Raw genomic sequence first — 18,190 nt, 5'->3', positions numbered from 1 at the left:
GTGCACCGGGATTGTAAACACAAATCCGGTAAGCTTATAGCTCGTATGAGTAAAATGAAAATATAACTCGCATATCAATATATACGAAAATCCACAAATCGACAAATATAAATGCACTCATGAGTCAATGGACGGCCCATCTGATTGTCTCAAAAATATATGAAATGAAGTGCCCATGAGAAATTGGGCAACCCTTCTGGTTACCCAAATACATTTATAATACGGGTACTAATGAACGCTGGTACACATCTGTTACCCCTCACGTAGTACACCGTCGATATTGGGCAACCACCTGCTACCCAACATCCAAAATATGAGTACTCATGAGCCGATAACCACATGTTACCTCACATGCAGTACTCCGGCAGACAGACTAGAGCTCTAACTGTATCGTAACTTTCGCCTGGCCAAATGCTAGGTTCCGACTTGCCAAACACGTACAATAATCTCACATCATATTGTACAAAAATCAAGTCCGAAGACAAATCAACATTTTAACAATCTCTATGTTAAAATCACGTACACTAATCACACCTCATATTGTACAAATCAAAACCACATGCTTGATATATAATCTCGTCATCAAAATGACATCATCACGATAAAATCATAACAGTATATTATATAGCAAACTATATATATTTGTACATATTTACCATTTATACAATATATATAATCCGCTATATCCTATACATGTCATATATCATAAACACGTCCGAAGACAAAACGTTTTAACCAACACCATGTTAAAATTATGTACAATAATCACACCTCATATTGTACAAATTAAATCACATGCTCAATATATAATTCTCGTCATCGAAATGACCAATTCCAATGAATTCATAACAGTATATAATATAGCGAACTATATATATATATGTACTTATTACCATTTATACAATATATATATAATCTATTATATCGTATACGTGTCATAATTCAATATTAAAAACTCTTGCAAAAATCTTGAATCTCCGCAAGGGTAGATTCGTAAATATGTGAGATTTTACTCACCTTATCGACTCGAGCGTAATTTCACAATTTCCGAAGATAATTTATTTTCTTGATTTATCGATCAAATCGAAAAGATAAGAAAAGAATTTAGAAACGTTTCGTAAACCTTTAAATGCCGAAACAGTAATAATCTGTTACTGTTCAGCAATTTTCGGTTTTATGAATTTACTGTTCACTGAGTACTATTCACTGTGAACTATTCACGTATTTACTATTCATGTATTACTGTTCAAATACACCTCCAATACGTATTTTTGTATGAGTACATGCTATTTATGTATTTCTGTACGTATAAATACTATTCAAATTTACGTACTGTCTCAGTAAATAATAATTACTGAATTACCATTCTAAAATTACTTTTTACATTTACTAAAAGTAATTTACATTTACCGTACGTAAATCACATTTTTACATTTACCGTACGTAAAAATAAATTACAAAATTACCATTTGGAAACACTGTTCACGCGCCGCCGCACGTGGCGGCGCGTGGAGTACACGTGCCACCTCCGGCAAGCCGCGCGTGGGGCCCACGCACCGAGCCTAAAAACCGGCGCGTAGCACGCCACCGCCGCCCCAAAACCAATCCTTTCCTTCCCCTTTCCCTCTCCACGGCCTCACGCCGCCTAAGACGGCGGTAACCTCTCTCTCCCCACCTCCTCCGATCTGTCTCCAATCAATCAAAATCCAACAACAAACACACACAATCCATCAATTACATCCAACCATACCTCGATTTGAAGTTACAAACCCCTATCTTGCATCGGAGAAGCTCGGATTCATCGGCGATGTTCAATCTCTCGGGATGAACTTGAATCGACGCGATTTGGCCCAAATCTGATGGCAAATGGTGCGAAGGGTGAGGATCGACATCGAGATGTCCTCCTCCGAGCCCTTGCGTCGCCGGAGATCGAGTGGCGGCGAGTTGCAGAGGCTTGGTGGCATCGTGCTCGGGGTTTGGAGAGGAGAGACGTGCGGTGCTCCTGGGCTAGGCGGTGAAGACCACGACGACCTGGATGACGAGATCGCCGGAGGAGAAGGTGTTCGGAGGGAGAGAGCTCGAGGGAAAGGAGAGAGAGATGAGAGGGAGGCGCGACTTGGAGAGAGAAGTGGGTTTCCAATTTTGAAAACCCTAACTAATAAGTTTTTCCTTTTATACCCATTTCTAAATCGGAAACTAACTTCTATCGTTAATAAATTTTACGTACGACGTCCGATTTGAACGCGTCACATGTTCACGCACTCGTATCGACGAGCTCTACGACTTTTATGAAGAAAGTTTTCACAAACGAACGACGGAGTAAAAGTCGATATATACGTTGCGGAATCATAACGTTTTTCTAATTAAACGTTCCGAGAACGTTTCCGTTTTCATTTCCCAAGGTCGCAAACAACCGAAATCATTTTAATTGAATTTCACCGCTTATAGAATTTAAACAAACACCAAATCTTGTTCCGAAAACTAGGGTTATTACATGTCCCACCTCTAATCTTTAAAAAGCTTATACACTCCTGCTTTGTTAGGCTAAAAAATTGGGTCTATTGTCTTTGCATTTGTGTGGAAGTAAATAGAAATGCCACTCCTTGTAAAAACTTTCTTGCGGCCTCCAATCCTTTTGTAGATTGAAATACTGTATTTGCAATCCTTTACCATCTCTAAGAAAGTTTCATGCTGGACGGGATGGGATTTATTTAATATTTATGCTTGTAGATTGTATCTGGAACCAGTCCTGTGAATATATCGTTCTTTCTTCCTTTTCATATGGATTGTGGTTGCCACAAAAAACGACCTACATTTTCAATAAAATTGAACAAGTATGTTCATTCAAACCAAACAAGCAGCCAATTTCAGGTTCACGAGCACAAATATTTGATAATGAAATAACTCATACTTGATAGTTCATAAAGAAATTTGATGCAGATCCGTAGATAAGGAGTGGTTAGTTAACAACTTAACCAGTTACAGTTGAACCGTTCCTTGACCGTGATGTATAGCACATAAATTGGTTAACTATGGTTTTCATGACTTCATGAAGAGCTGGTCAACTTGCGAACTAAATCCACACCAAAGCCAACGACTCCCATCTAATTTTCTATAGGGTATCAAATTTTGTATACCAAGTCCACCAGTTTATGTGTCCTTCACAAGATGGAGATGGTTAACAAACCTGCCATGCAACTTGAACTCCATCACTAATAGCTCTGCTTATAAAAGGCTGGAAAACTGAACACTCCCAACTCAATAACCCTTTGCGCCTTTGAAATCCTGATGGGCAATTCCACTTCAACCAAGCAAGTTCATGGCACTGGAAAAGTAATACTGTCGGATGGATCGGTGCAAGAGTTCAGTAAGCATGATCTAACGGTTGCTGAGCTGATGCTAGAGCACCCTCAACAAGTAGTGGTCGAATTTGGGGCAGCTGTCTCAGGGAGAAGACCGATCGCATTGCCCGCTGATACGAAGTTGGACACGAAAAAGGTTTACTTGATGCTTCCGATGAAGCGAGGGAAGCCTTTGTCGTTGTCATCCGAAGATATCCGCAGCGTTCTTTTAAGTGCAAGTTCACTGTTACGGTCAAGATCATCATCATTGAAGTTCTTGCCTCTCTTTGCAAGGATATGCCCTGCAGGAGATGCACATGCCTTTGTGTTGACAAAGAAGGAATATAGCACGGAGAGGACGTCAGACTCGGAGGTGGTGAGGTCGTATCTGCCGGAGTTTGACATGGAAGAAAGTTTGGATGCGAGGCCGGAATTTTTGACTAGGCAGCTTTCTGGTAAGGCCACTTGGAAACCAAATTTGGACACCATCAAGGAGAAGAAGGTTGAGAAGAAGTTGTCTCGTTGGTACCTTACGTTCAAGTGGTAGATATGAAATATACCGCAGAAACCAACCCAAAAGGCCAAATGGGAACGTAGTACAATTTGCTAGTTATATATATGGTGAAGGATGTAGTATTTTGATCGGACTGAATCGATATCACGGACATGAAGATCTGATTGTTGTACGTATGTGTGTGTGTGTTAGTAATAATCTGTCTGTTACTGGATCGATGTTTAAATAGAGCTAATTAAATAGGTGTAAGAGACTGATAGTGGCTTGGCTGTATGAGAATTTAAAAATGTTAATTTCACCCTGCATTTTCTGTTTATTTTGGTTACCCTAGAATAGTAGAATGTAGCTCTAGAATGTATGTATATCTATTATTTGAGAAAGGGCCAAAAACTCAATTGCCAATTTAACGACTTTACGTAGTCAATTTTAGTTCTTAATTACATATTTACTTTCTAGAGATCTATATGATTTCCTAGTTTGATTAGAATTAGGGTTTGTTGTCTATATATGAAAGAACTTACTTACAAAAATTTCTGTCTTTCCAATAATTAGTTCAAAAAGAGAAATTATGTCTTCCGGCCTTCAAGCTGAACTAGTTCTTCAATTTTCGGAACAGCAGTACGTAATAATTTATCGGAAAAGCTGCAGTAACGTTTTGGTGCTGGGTACGTAGCCTATTTGTTTCCACGAAATTAGGAGAGAGGTATTGCTACTCTGACCTATTCAAGAGGTGTGTAATCACTATCAGTGCACGCTTGCAGAGTCAAGATTGGAGATTTGGAAGTCTCCAAATTACTCTTCTTCATGAGAAGAATATATGAAAATTATGGTTGGACATTTAAAAGTTATCTTTTTTTTGTCTCTTTATTACTCCATTACGAGTTCTGTTTTGGTAAAAGAAAATAAATTCTTTTTTTTTTGGACAGGGATTTGCATGGTAAGAACTTATAGGTGGCTAGGATTTTGTTCAATTGACATATTACCACCGATTATAAAGGTCTAATTAAACTGTGTGCTTAATTGACAGATTACTGCTCGATCAGAGTGATGGCAATCAAATTTTTGTTTCCGCAAGTTAATTACAAATTTTTGTTTCCGCAAGTTAATTACAAAAAGGGGAAGATAAATTAAACACAAGGATTAATATGCTTCATCTGCATGGAACAAACGTGGTGTGCGACTAGGAATCTCCCTGACAAATGCTGGTCGAGGAGGCTATACGATTCTATGTGCTGTAATCCAATACCACATTCAGCTAACAGTAAGCGAAAAAGTTCCAGATCAAGCCAATTAAGCAAGACCAGTAATGGAAATCAGAATGTTGTGAACGCAAATAAACCTTATAAGGTAGCCTCAGAAGATGCTCGATCTCTAATATTTATGACGCCAAAATCTACTTCAAGATTTTCAGGCAGAGAGAGAGATACATAGAGATATAGGCTGAGGAGGGATTCACAGAAATAAGGCAGGTGCATCTTGCCCTAAAATACAGTGAAGAAAGAAAACCAGCCTAGCTGGCTAGATTACGGAAGAGGAGGAATTCCAGAATCCAGATTATACGTCGTCTTCTTCCTCCATCATCAATCATTCCCATTCTGTGAGGCGCAATCATCTTAATTCAGGTTAGATATTGCTGTGCAGCCCGCTTGAATTGTCTCAATTGCCTGTTCTTAATTAGTTCTTCCTCTCACTCAGATATTTGTTTTTTTTTTCTACTGAGTAGTTAAATCATAGTACGTAGTGATTAATTAGTGAAAAGGAATTGTTCAATTTGTTTACTGTTTTCGCTTTCGCATTTTCTTATTGGTTGTATCCACATGATCATATGTATGGCTTCCTTTCAATTTCTTAGACGAATCCGCTCGTTGTTTACCTGAGAATTTTCTTCACTGTAACATGGTGGCCCATGAATGCACATAATCTGCGAGATATCTTCATTTAAAGTAAAAGATTATCATAATCTTTTTCCATGAAAGCATAATAAGGAATGAAAGAAAAACTAATAGAAGAAAATATGAAATCATATCGATCTACCCTAGCTTTTCAAGACCGTTTTTTGTTGTTCGATCTTCAATTTCCAAATCCTTTGATTAGTATGTTTTCAGTTGCCTTATACATAGGACACATATTTAGAGAGAGCTAGCTAGTCATAATATTGTGCTAATGTCTAAATTTATATATATTCGATATTATATATACTGATTTCAATTCGATCGGACCATCATTGATCTTTATATTTATACAGTATATGATATTGCATTGTTATTTGGTAGTCACAAAAATTAGTAGCGCGCCAAAATTCGTATGTAACCGGATCTAACCGGATCTATGCGCCATAATTCGTATGTGAAAGTTGCGCGCCAAAATTTATAATAGAAGCACGTAATCTAACCGGATCTTTTTTGTTTTAGCTTTTTAACCCTGGTTACTGACATACTTTCTTGGTCCGCTGTCATTACTTGTAAATTCGACACATTACTATATATTTGTAGAATTTGGCCGTTCAATCATAATTAAACGTAATACCATATGATAGATATATCCATTGATAAATCAAAACCTAATTTGATACTAGACTGAAATGTGAGTAACAACGAAAACCTTTTCTGATTTTTTTTCCATTGTATACCAATGAACCAATCCACACGGTTTGTGAACATTACTAATGCTACTAGAATAAAACACTTAATTAGGCGACGAGAAACTTTAAGTGCAGCTTAGTTATGATTATATTTTCCTAGTCTTAACAAAGTTAGGAAAGGGGTCTCTTCCTTTTCAGTTGCACTTGGTTATATATGCTCTAATGTATTTTGATTATTTACACTTTCTTCTCTGACATTAGTTTTACTCTATAGGTTGCTGATATGTATAACTAAAAGACCCAATGAAGGTCCCCTCGTTGGCAGTCTTGCTGCGTGTCATTCTCTACGTTTGGGTAATTCTTCCGATCTTCTTCTTCTTCTTCTTCTGGAAAACAGTATTTATATGAGAAGTTGCAACTTTGTTGAATCATCTCCCCATCGATCCATTGATTATTTAGGCGACGTAATTATTATATGCAAGATGGTTGAATGGTGGTTATATATATATATATATATATATATATATTCTTAAATAAGGAGGTCTGCACCAATCGTTTTGGTGCAGATTTCTATTTTTAAACCACTTGTCGGTCGAATTTCCTCATCTTCACCGTCTACAATCTAGATAATATTGTGTAGATCCTCTTTGTAAAATTTCAGCCAATTTGGTGATTTTTAAGGTCTTCAAAATCGAAAAAAAAATTGACGGACTGAATTCTGTCAAACATGAACCGTTCATGTTTTTAACAGAAAAACACAATTTTGAAGGCTTTAACGATCACTAAATTAGCTGAAATTTTGTATAGATGATCTACAAAATATTATCTAGATACTAGACGGTGGAGATGAAGAAATGCAATCGAAAAATAGTGCAAAAATAGAAATCCGCACCAAAACAGTGGTGCGGACCTTCGCAGCCAAGAAGGGCTATATATATATATATATATGTATGTATGTATGTATATATACATATCCTTGCAGTACTACCGTACCAGTTTGTCATATGCATGTATTAACTTACGTGACCAATTACTAGTTATAGAGTATAATAGATTGTGTTTAATTAACTTGGTATAAATTATATATATAGTAGCTATGGATTGGAGGGTAACAACCCTGCCATGCACAGTACGTACTGTTACAAGTGAACTAAATTAAAGTAGCAGCTATATATGATTCGCAACACAATTTGTTTGTTGCTCTCATTGATCTGTCAGAAACTTCGTGTGAACTAAATTAACTTCCATTACTACTGCAGGTTACAAGTTTGTTGGTACCTTCTTTTTACTTGATATTTCGATACAAACTTCTCGAGCATGATGTAAGTTTGAATCTTCTATAACTCATAGTAATTTTAAATTACAACCTGATATGTCACGGAGACCACAGCTTATATATACATGCATCCCAACTATATTTATGATCGTAAACTATATCTTCAGTTTCAGGTTTATGTACTGGCTCCCAGGGACAGAGATCAGTTGATAAATCATCACAGTGCCTCACTTTTCCCCCTTTATTATATGAGTGCTACGGTGATTGTCTTCTTCTTCAGTTACCCTTTCATAACGCTAGGTGATGTGAAACGGGAAATGCATCGGTATGCCACACTCATAGAACAAAGGGAGAAAACTGAGCAAGCTGAGAGAAAGAGCATGAGGAAAAGTGACGCATTTGCTAAGGCAAGCCATGACATTCGCGCCGCACTTGCTGGAATTATTAGTTGGATCAACTTCTGTAAAGATGATATTCATGACGCGCTTGATATTCATGCCACAGATGGTGGAACTACTCGTCGTTCTGAAATAGAGATGGTCTTAACAAAAATAGATTCTAACTTAAAAAGACTAGATGTTCATGCAGAAGATCTTTTAGGTAAATAACATCAATGTAATCTTTCGGTCACTGTTTATAATGTTAAGTTTGAGCTTTTTACCTTGTTACTTATTCCAGCCTAACTAATATACAGATTGTTTGTTGTGTAGGTATATTGAACTCTGTTCTTGACAAAAGCAAGATTGAAGCAGGTAAGATGGTACTTGAAAATGAAGAATTTGATGTGGCTCAACTTGTTGAGGAGGTAGTGGATTTGTTTCTTCCAACAGCATCAATGAAAGGATTAGATGTGGTATTGGATCCTTGTGATGGATCTGTTACGAAGTTTGCACGTGTGAGAGGTGACAGGGGAAGGCTTAAGCAGATACTAAACAACTTGCTAAGCAATGCCGTTAAATTTACTTCAGAAGGGCAAATCACAGTTCGCGCTTGGGTTCGAAAACCAAGTTTTAAGAATTCAGTAACTGCTTCTCATGAGCAGACTACTAGCTTCTTGAAATACTTCTTGTGCTTCTTTAACTATAAGACAAAGAACAAAGATGACAAGGAAGCAATGAATGGTTCTGAATGGGATCCAAATTCTTTGGAGTTTTTTTTTGAGGTGGATGATACTGGCAGGGGAATTCTCAAGGAAAGGCAAAAATCTGTGTTTGAGGACTATGTCCAAGTCAAAGAAAAAGCACTAGGAGAAGGTGGTACTGGCTTAGGACTTGGAATTGTGCAATCTCTGGTAATTAAGTAACAACTTTAAATCTATTTATACATGCATATATTTTCTTTTAGCAACTTGTAGATGTAATTATTGATGCTTCTTAGTCTACTTTGTAGTTAGTAATTCATTGTAGTACTTGGGATTGAGCATGCCGTGGTACATTGATATGTGTATGTTTTGCACCTGCAGGTACGTTTGATGCATGGGGAAATAGGAATTGTGGACAAGGAGATTGGGGAAAGAGGTACCTGCTTCAGGTTTAATGTACTGCTAAGTACTATTCATGCCTGTGATGATCCCATAAAAGCAGAACCAGACATTGAAATGGGAGTTAGTGAAAATCAAACACCAGTTGCAAGCCCCAAGCCGAACGCTCGCGGTACCACCGCAAGTCCTAAGCTCGAGGGATCCTATGTTGTGCTGCTGATCAACAATGCAGAGCGCAGGAGAGTTATACAGAAGTTTCTGGAGAGATTCGGCATAAAAGTCTCGGTAGCAGAACGATGGGAGCAACTTGCACGTACTCTCCAGAACTTAAAAAACAGGAAGGGACATTCTCAACATAATTCCATATCTGGAATATCCGATTTGAGTCTTCAGGATTGCCTGATCAAATCTGCCTCTTGCAACTCCAACTTTAGCTTTAATAGAGCAAAGGAAATGTCTTTGATGAGTTCCATGGATGGATCAACAGACAACAATGTACTTCCTCTCTTTCATAAGAAGAGTAGCAGTAGTAATCTTCGTGGAGCATCAGATCGCTTCGTAATGCTGCTTATTGATACTACAGCCGGACCACTCTCGGAACTATGCAAGATTGTAAATGATTACAAAAGAGGCCTCCAAAATGGTTGGTACTGCAAGGTTGTTTGGTTGTCAAGTCCATTTTCTCATGCCAATTTAAGCTTCAACAGGGATATGTTGGATGGCGACGACGTTATCAAACACAAGCCTCTTCACGGTACGTGTCTCTATGAAGTTGTAAGACTCCTTCCAGAGTGTGGAGGTGCCTTGCCAAAAAGATCATCAGGTCAGGTTGCATCAAAACTAGTTTCGACAGCTCCTAGTTCATCAAAAAATCCATACATTCATACCGATGATGACAACTCCTCTGACCAAATAGTACAAGAAAGCAATTCACAAACTCTTAGACATCAACATTCTCCTAGTAACGTTGGATCCAAATCACCAAGTCAATCAGCTCTAGCAGACCGTGATATCAAACCCTTGACAGGCAAGAAAATTTTAGTTGCAGAGGACACACCATCGTTACGCATGGTGACTATGCAGGCTTTGTCACGACTGGGTGCAGCTGTGAAGCTTTGTGAAAATGGAAGAGAAGCTCTGGATCTAGTTCGCAATGATCTACTCAATCAAAGGAAACATGTCTATGACTATATACTGATGGACTGCCAGGCACATACTACCCTATCTTAAATGTGTTGAATTGTTGATAATGTTAATAATATGTATCTAACATTATTATACGAAATCAACAGATGCCAGAAATGGATGGTTTCGAAGCGACCAGGGAAATAAGGAAAGAGGAGAAATCTTACAACGTTCGCATTCCGATCATCGCATTAACAGCTCATGCCAAAGGAGGAGAGGAAACAAGAATGATGATGGAGGCTGGTATGGACGAACACTTGGAGAAAACCTCCATAGTGACTAGTCTAGGGGAAACTCTTGCAAAGATTGATAGTATCACTAAAGCAAATAGATGAATTATCAAGCCAGCTTAGATGGTACTAGATATATTGAAATTCATCATATGAACCATATATGAAATGTACCTTCCATTCCTTTGCATCGAGCATACTGTAATTATCTGATTGAATTAGAAATGATAATTGAGTTCAAAATCATAACATATACAATTGGTAAAATATAAAATATTTAGGCATGTACATATATATCCATGGCCGGCTGTAACGTGAATCACATCGGTCCCTCTATAACTTCTGATTACCTTACTTTCAAACCTATCGTGAAGAAGTTAATCCAAACCGACAATTTCAATTTTGGTAATGAAAAGTCCCTCTGACTGGGGTGTCCATTGTGGCCAGAGAGGGATCTGATTGTTTGGTAGCGGTAAACATGTTGCCAGTGTTGTGGTCAAAATTAGAACCTTTGAGCAGGTACATGTGTCTTTGTTTTTCACATATTAAGAGAGAAGCTAATAAGGTAGCAGATGAGACTGCTAGGTTTGTACTTTTGTTGGAAAGTCGCGAAGGGGAAAGAGACGCCAGATTGGTGTATGGTGTCAATACAGTCATAAAATCAACCACATTGGCTGCTGTTGCTAGTGCTAGTTTTTTTTTTTACATCTCCCTGCTGCTCCATTGATTCTAGTGGCTCAAGAACCACAACTCCGGTCATCGCTAAGTCCAACAGCAAACTGTTGAGTTTAGGAGAAATTCTAGTATACATTAATGCATGTTAATGATACTATGCATCAACGATTTTCTAAAGTTGTAAAATAAATCATTAAAATAGTAATATTATTCTCCATGCAGTAACTTGGTTGATAAAGTTTTAATTTTTACTTACTAACTCAAGTCGTTAAATTAGTACTATTATTGTTGAAGTTGTAATCGAGTTTTTAAAAGTACCAATTACAAGTTTGAGGACTTGATTACCATTATCAAAACATATGGCTGCTTGGATAATATATATTGAACTGAGGATGTAGATTGGACAGTTTACCTAAACTTGGATTAGTTATTCAACAGAAAGAACCAAAAGAGTGATCTATTCTTTATCTTTAAATTATTGTGAATTTTTCTTCACATAAAAAAATTACTGTGAATTTTGTGGCAGTGCATGCAACTAGGTCTATATTAATCTACTTTTCTTTTTCTTTTTAAAATTAACGGTTAATACTATCAACTTCAAATATAAATATTCTATTAAGTTAAAAATATATTATGATGAAGTAAAAGATTAAGTCTTTCGTTGTAACAAAAAAAAATATGAAGTGTTTCATTAATATTTTTCTATGTTCAACAGTTGAACCCTATATCATATCCTCTTCTATGCTTCTTCATACTTTTGTCCCGCATACAGTTACATGATGTACATGAAAATTAAATATGAGAACAATGAGGTAACCGTGATGCTAATGGAATAACAAGCAATACAGACGTTTAGTTATGGTTGTGAAGCGACATACAAAACTAAAGAGATTTTAATGTTAGTGGCATGATGATTAGAGTTTTTGATGTATTACTGTTTCTGTGTGAATAAGCACAATAGTTTTTCTTTTTCTTTTTTAGAGAAAAAACATTGTGAAAAATAAGCTCAATTCTTCCCGGAGCTGTAAGTCGAAGCCCTTCCTAGGGTTTTGTGAAGGCAGCAACGCTCTTGTTTTTTCAGGGCGAAGCTCGTGGTAAACTGAGGCAACGACGCTCCCCCTCGGGTTGAGCACGATTTCAGATCCAGTTTTGGTACGCTGGTGGAGATATTGGATTTGTTTTCAGATCTTAAGAAATTGAGGCTTCGTATTCTCGTTAGTTGGTTCGTTATCGATGTGGTAGTCAGATCTAGCACTCAGTAACGAGTGGCAGAGCTTGGCCTGAAGATCTGTTTTGGCCTTGGTGATCGATTCCGGCGATAGTTGGTTGGTGTGTTTTTGTTTTTCAGCTTCGTATCCCCTATGGATCTTTAGAGGCAGCGGCTTTCTCAAGTCTCTACCGGTTTTCATGGCTTCCAGGCCAGCCAAGTCGCCGGATTGAGGTGGGCGGAAAACCTAAGGGGTTTGGATCCGACCAGATCCGTCTGTGAAAGTGGAGGATAAGTGGGCTTATGGGCTTTGACCTTTTGGGTTGTTATGCTTGATGGGCTAGGCTTTGTAATTCCTTTCTTATTTTCATTTATGTGGGTTTGGTTTGATTTTGAACTTCACAGGAAAAGATCCTCCTCAATAGCTAGGTTTCGACCATTCTTTCGGTTTTGGTACGCAATTGATGTCTTAGGTCCGAATCGGTTGATGGATTTATAGGATTTTAGTGTTTGAGGAGTTACATATTTGTTTTGCATTTTCATTCTTAGTTTGTCCATTTGTTTGGACTTATTTTTCAGACTTTGTTTTGTTTAATAAGCGTTTTTGCATATTTATTTGTTTTGTTTAGGTTTAGCATGTATGAGAGATGACATGTCACCTCTTGTATGTAGTCCTTGTGGCCGTGCATGACGTTGTTTCCAAATGAAGTAAATTCATTCCCCTAAAAAAATGCATAATAGTTTTTCTTATTGATGGGGTACGACCACATCAAGCTAGCTATACCTTCTTCTTTTTTTAAAGAAAATGAATAACTTCATTTATGCCAAATAATCACGACCAAATATTGCTAGGTTAGGCTGGAGCAAGCTCTGATACAAAAACAAACTCAATATTAACTACCAAACTACGAAAGGAAAAACTAAAATAACCAACAAAAGAGTCTAGCAAATCGAATAAACAAAAAGAAATAAAAATAACCTACAATTCGAGGAAAAGACTTGAAAGTGGAGGTATTAGGCCTAAGACCCAGCGGTGTACCTTTCAACCAACATGCATCAAAGGAAACTCCATCCTCGAATTGAAGGGATCTTCTCTAAACAAAGGGACTACTCGCCACCTGCTTCCGAAATGTCCCCGAGTTCTGAGCTCATACCAAGATCTGAGCCCAATTCTGACACACCTCCATCCGGTTCCGCCACTGCTGGCGGTGTGTCAACCACTTGCTCAAAGCACTAACATCCTCGGCCTCCAGAGCTAAACGTCTCAGCATTTTCTTGTTCATGTAGCCCCTAGGTCTCCCATGCTTCTTAGGAGACTTCTTCTAAATACTTAGGGCACCATCAACACCCATGACAAACCCTAGAGCTTTTGGTTCAAGCTCAAACGGAATCACCTCCAACGAATGCTTAAACCGCTTCCCACATTACAATATAATCACATAGATATACATTTATACGTTTATATACTTACTTCATAACAATATCACACACTATTATCAAATCACCAATTGCCTCTTCTCCGATCTTAAAAAAAAAAAAAACAATCAGTCATTTTTCGTAATGAAAATTTCATCTCTATATTACTACTTCATTTACTTAATTTTAGAGTCACCCCGCAGTGGAGTGCGGGTGGTATAACTGGTCAAATAAAATTTCTCAGGGAACTATTTTTTAGAGGGTGTATTTAACTAGGATTATCTTGTATTTCAAGAATCTTTTGAAATCTTGTGGTATTCAATTAAGATTTTAAACAATCCATTGAAATCTCAAGGTATTCAATTAAGATTTAAAAAACTCTTATGAATTCTAGTGGTATTTAAAAATAGATTGATTTTGAATTATTTCATTTATTAGTTGATTTTATAGGATTTTGAAGTATATACACCATATCATGCTTGTTGATGTACTATCTCTCTCTCTCTCTCTCTCAATAAGATCAAAAACTTTTATGTTCTTAATCATGTGTTTTATTTTAATTGCTCAAATCAATTTTTTTAGGTTTTTCTTATGATTTTGTATAATTGTTGTAGGCAAAAAAGAAATGATGCCTGTTTTTATAATTGTACTAATAGTTGTTTTGCTAAAAAATCAATGGAATAACAATCGAATTTCAGATTTTAGAAAAATTGTTATTATATCTCGGATCCTCAAATTGATCTTGTACCTTTGTTTTATTGATGTTTATCAAAGTTTATAGAATTGAATCAAACTCATGTGACTTTAAATTATGTAAAAATGAGATATTAATCCCTAATATTCTTAAAATATATTAAAATATTTCAAATACAATACAATAGATACTCAAATCCATACAGAGTTTAAATAATTTATAATTCAGTAAGACTCTACAAATTATAAGAATTCAAACAAAATCATTTAAAATCTAAATTGAATAAACCCCTTAATGTCGCACAATTAATGACTTCAACTATGAGTGCCTAGTGTGGGAAGCCTGCTTTAGGTAAAGAGCGAATTAAGGGTTCATTAACCTACTTATTTGTAGGGGATGTACTCAAAGCAATTGGTTTTTTTTTTTGAGAGAGAGAGAGAGAGAGAGAGAGAGGAGCCGAAAAAATTTACTTGGCTTAAAAGAATTAGGGCCTGCAGATTGAAGAGTCCATCTTGTAAACATACGCCACCCACGCAAGGGAGAGCGACGGCCATTCTTCCGGAAAGGCTTGGCTTTCAATCACAGTTGGGTAAGTTGTTTATTATTCTGATAAACCAGTTTGAATTTGAAATTCCAAATTTGAGTAGAGTATCAAACTGTTTGAAGTTGTTGTCAAATCCGTTCTTTCAACACTGGGTCTTTCAGTTATGCAGAAAAGGGCATGTTTTCAAGTTAGAATGGGATTGAATTTACTTTTTCTAGTTGAGAACTTCGATTGGGTTGTAGAATAGTGAATTGGAGCTCGTCTTCTATGCTATAGTCAGTAAGGAGTAAGGACTAAGGCTTCTGTTATATTTCACCATTATAGTGTTGTGTAGAACTGTAAATGATGCACTTGTAAATGCAAATGAAATTTTTGTTGTTATTCATGTAGTTATTGATCTTTTTACATATTCTAGTGTTAGTAACTCACTGATGAGGGTGGGAGATGACCATAAGTGAACCATTTCTGGGGACTTGAGAAGAAATTGCCTCATAAACAGGCCATTCCAAGATGTTGGGAAGATCTATATGTTTTGCAAGTTCCATTTTCCTTTCTAAACATAACCATCAGCTGCCATGAGTCCATGACAACAAAAATATTCACCCAATGCTGCACAGTATCACCTGTTATCATCTAACCGTGTCTTTGTTGGATTGATTATGCTGCAGTATGATGGAGGTTCAAATCCAGGGATCAGCTGTTTCTAGCCAGGTTAAGGTACAATTTCAGCTTGGTTCAGAAACATATTCTGTCAGTGGAAACAGGGGCATTCTTTCTGAGCAACTGGTTTCTGTTAAAGAGGAAAGCATGGCCGTATTGAAGGACTTCATCACCAGACACAATGTTCCTAATGATGTCCCTGATGAACTTGTTGAAGACTTTTCTGAAGATGAAGGTGAAGTTCTTGAGAAGCCAAAGAAGACAAAGCTTACTTGATTATGTTTCTGTATCAGGGTCTAAACTCCATACTCAAAACTCAAAAACCTCCTTTGATGTTTTTAATTGTCTTGAACCTATTACTGTATTAGCATCATGTTGTGGCTACTGAATTTATAAGCTGCGTCTGCAGCCTGTCTAATTCTTAATAGTTGAGATTAAGGAGTTGAATTCAACTAGAATAAAGATGGAAACTCAACTCAACCGGCTATATTTGATGTAGGATTCACTAGATAACAAATCCACGTAAAAGATTGGTACTTGGATGATATGTGTATTTGAAGAGAATAGAAGAGAGGAATGGCCGTGTTACGTTTCAACTTCTTTCATTATATGTGCCACTGACGAGCAGCCTTATCAGATGTTCGAATTCGAACCAGCTAAATGATAACTTATCAGGGGCTCGTGAGAATGTTTTCAGTGGCTGAAAGATAAAATAGTTCCATAATCCTGAACTTGGCAGTTATTTGAAAAATTGTAGTATATGAGAATGCGAATAAATGATGCAAGATATCATCAAACACAGTATTCGTACATTGATCCAGGAGTCTTGTAGCATATGACCATAAATCTTAAACTAATTTATCGAATTGTCACACATACTAAACATTTAAGAAAACCAATTAATACAAGAAAATGACTTGAAACCTATCAAAATTTGGGTTGGTATGATCTCAAAAGATCAGTCGATGATATGGAGTCATAAACTCAGGAGAAGTGAATACCAGCCTTGCAAAATTCAGCGAGTAGGGTTACAAACTCGCGTAATTTAAGCTTTGAAGACCTCTCGTTTTCGAAATCATTATCCTTCAACACCTTTAAAACCTTTTCTTTGAATTCAGATGTCTCTCCTTCTGCATGACCGTCCTCCACCTCCATTTCATCATCAGCTTCGTCATCATCCATCTCCATATCCTCAAAATCCATCACTTCATTGGTCTCCTCCATGGCACCCTTTTGATCAGGGTTGAGGTTAAGTGCCTGCAGGGTCTTATAATTCTTCTCAAGCAAACAGAGAACCTTTTTCTGCCTAAAGATGGAACCAAGTGTCTTATTCTTCCTATTAAAACAAATCCTCAAAAATCCATCCCACTCCTTCTCATTCACTTCAAACTGCTTCCTGGGCTCAATCCGAACCACGGAGGAATCGACCTTGGGCGGAGGGCGGAAATTGTTCCTTCCAACTTTAAGAAGATGAGAGACTTGCGCCAAACGCTGAGTGTTAACCGTAAGACGGCAGTAGAGCTTGTCCCCTGGCTGCGCAATCAACCTCATTGCGAATTCCTTTTGGAACATAATAATAGCACATCTAAATGCAGGTTTGTGACGCAATAACTTGAAGGTGAGGGGTGATGAGATCTGATAAGGGATGTTGGCCACGCATATATCGAAATAAGGAAGCTCGGTCTTGAGCACATCTCCTTGAATGATCTGTCAACAAACCAAACACCATCACCAACAGGACCTAGTTATTCGATGAGCATCACCAATGCAACTTCATCATGAAACAACAATTGTTTACAACTGCACTAACAACCAATTGTATTTACTGGTTCATAACTGAAAGGCTAGTATTAATTAATTGATGGAATAGAAAGAGAGGGAGAGAGACCTGCAAGCGGTTGGAGAGAGGAGTGCCCTGGAATCGTCGTTGAAGCTCGAGGACCATACGAGGGTCGACCTCGACGGCGATGACCTTCTTGCCGGCTTCGAGAAGCTTCTTGGTGAGATTACCGGTACCGGGACCGATTTCGAGGATGACGTCGGTGGATTTGATGCCGGATTTCTGGACAATGGAGTCGACGAGGAGAGGGTTCTTGAGGATGTGCTGACCTTTCGACTTGTGGAACGAGATGCCTCCTTGATACGGCGTCGCCGCAGCCCCACCCGCCTTCGCCTTCTCTTTCCTCGCTTTGCCTCCCGCCATGCTCTCTCTCTCTCTCTAGAAAACAAGGGTTTAGGGCGGCGGAATCTTAAACCCATGCGTAGGGCTCCTTATTGAGGTTATTTCAGTATTTTTCCAATTTCATTTTAGTTTTCTTCTTTTCTTTATTTCATTTGCTTATTTTCTCAAAGAAAAACAGGACACAAAATACTATTTGGGCACTTTA

The 18,190-nt window shown here is 37.6% G+C and overlaps 4 protein-coding genes across 5 annotated transcripts; 3 read left to right on the top strand and 1 right to left on the bottom strand.

The window, feature by feature from the left end:
- Positions 1–3,288: 3,288 nt before the first annotated feature.
- On the top strand, positions 3,289–4,162 carry LOC126795310 (uncharacterized). The gene has a single exon (XM_050522147.1). The coding sequence runs from the start codon at positions 3,289–3,291 to the stop codon at positions 3,886–3,888; it is 600 nt and encodes a 199-aa protein (XP_050378104.1). The 3' UTR covers positions 3,889–4,162.
- Positions 4,163–8,029: 3,867 nt separating this feature from the next.
- Positions 8,030–10,712, top strand: LOC126795902 (histidine kinase CKI1). Its single transcript, XM_050522629.1, has 4 exons — positions 8,030–8,312; positions 8,423–9,003; positions 9,175–10,401; positions 10,485–10,712. The coding sequence occupies exons 1-4, from the start codon at positions 8,030–8,032 to the stop codon at positions 10,710–10,712; spliced, it is 2,319 nt and encodes a 772-aa protein (XP_050378586.1).
- Positions 10,713–15,029: 4,317 nt separating this feature from the next.
- On the top strand, positions 15,030–16,226 carry LOC126795201 (uncharacterized). 2 transcript variants are annotated; one of them, XM_050522046.1, is made up of 3 exons: positions 15,054–15,188; positions 15,559–15,655; positions 15,812–16,226. In XM_050522046.1, the coding sequence occupies exon 3, from the start codon at positions 15,813–15,815 to the stop codon at positions 16,077–16,079; it is 267 nt and encodes an 88-aa protein (XP_050378003.1). In that variant the 5' UTR covers positions 15,054–15,188; positions 15,559–15,655; position 15,812; the 3' UTR covers positions 16,080–16,226. The 2 variants fall into 2 exon arrangements, with proteins under 2 accessions (XP_050378002.1, XP_050378003.1); XM_050522045.1 differs by lacking the exon at positions 15,559–15,655 and having other exon boundaries at positions 15,030–15,188.
- Positions 16,227–16,562: 336 nt separating this feature from the next.
- Positions 16,563–18,029, bottom strand: LOC126794539 (ribosomal RNA small subunit methyltransferase). The gene is made up of 2 exons (XM_050521289.1): positions 17,692–18,029; positions 16,563–17,510 (listed from the first exon to the last, which is right to left on the bottom strand). The coding sequence occupies exons 1-2, from the start codon at positions 18,004–18,006 to the stop codon at positions 16,788–16,790; spliced, it is 1,038 nt and encodes a 345-aa protein (XP_050377246.1). The 5' UTR covers positions 18,007–18,029; the 3' UTR covers positions 16,563–16,787.
- Between the last annotated feature and the right edge of the window lie 161 nt (positions 18,030–18,190).

This window comes from Argentina anserina, chromosome 5 (assembly GCF_933775445.1).
Source record: "Argentina anserina chromosome 5, drPotAnse1.1, whole genome shotgun sequence".
Classification (NCBI taxonomy): domain Eukaryota; kingdom Viridiplantae; phylum Streptophyta; class Magnoliopsida; order Rosales; family Rosaceae; genus Argentina; species Argentina anserina.
This window is presented reverse-complemented; position numbering and strand designations above follow the sequence as displayed.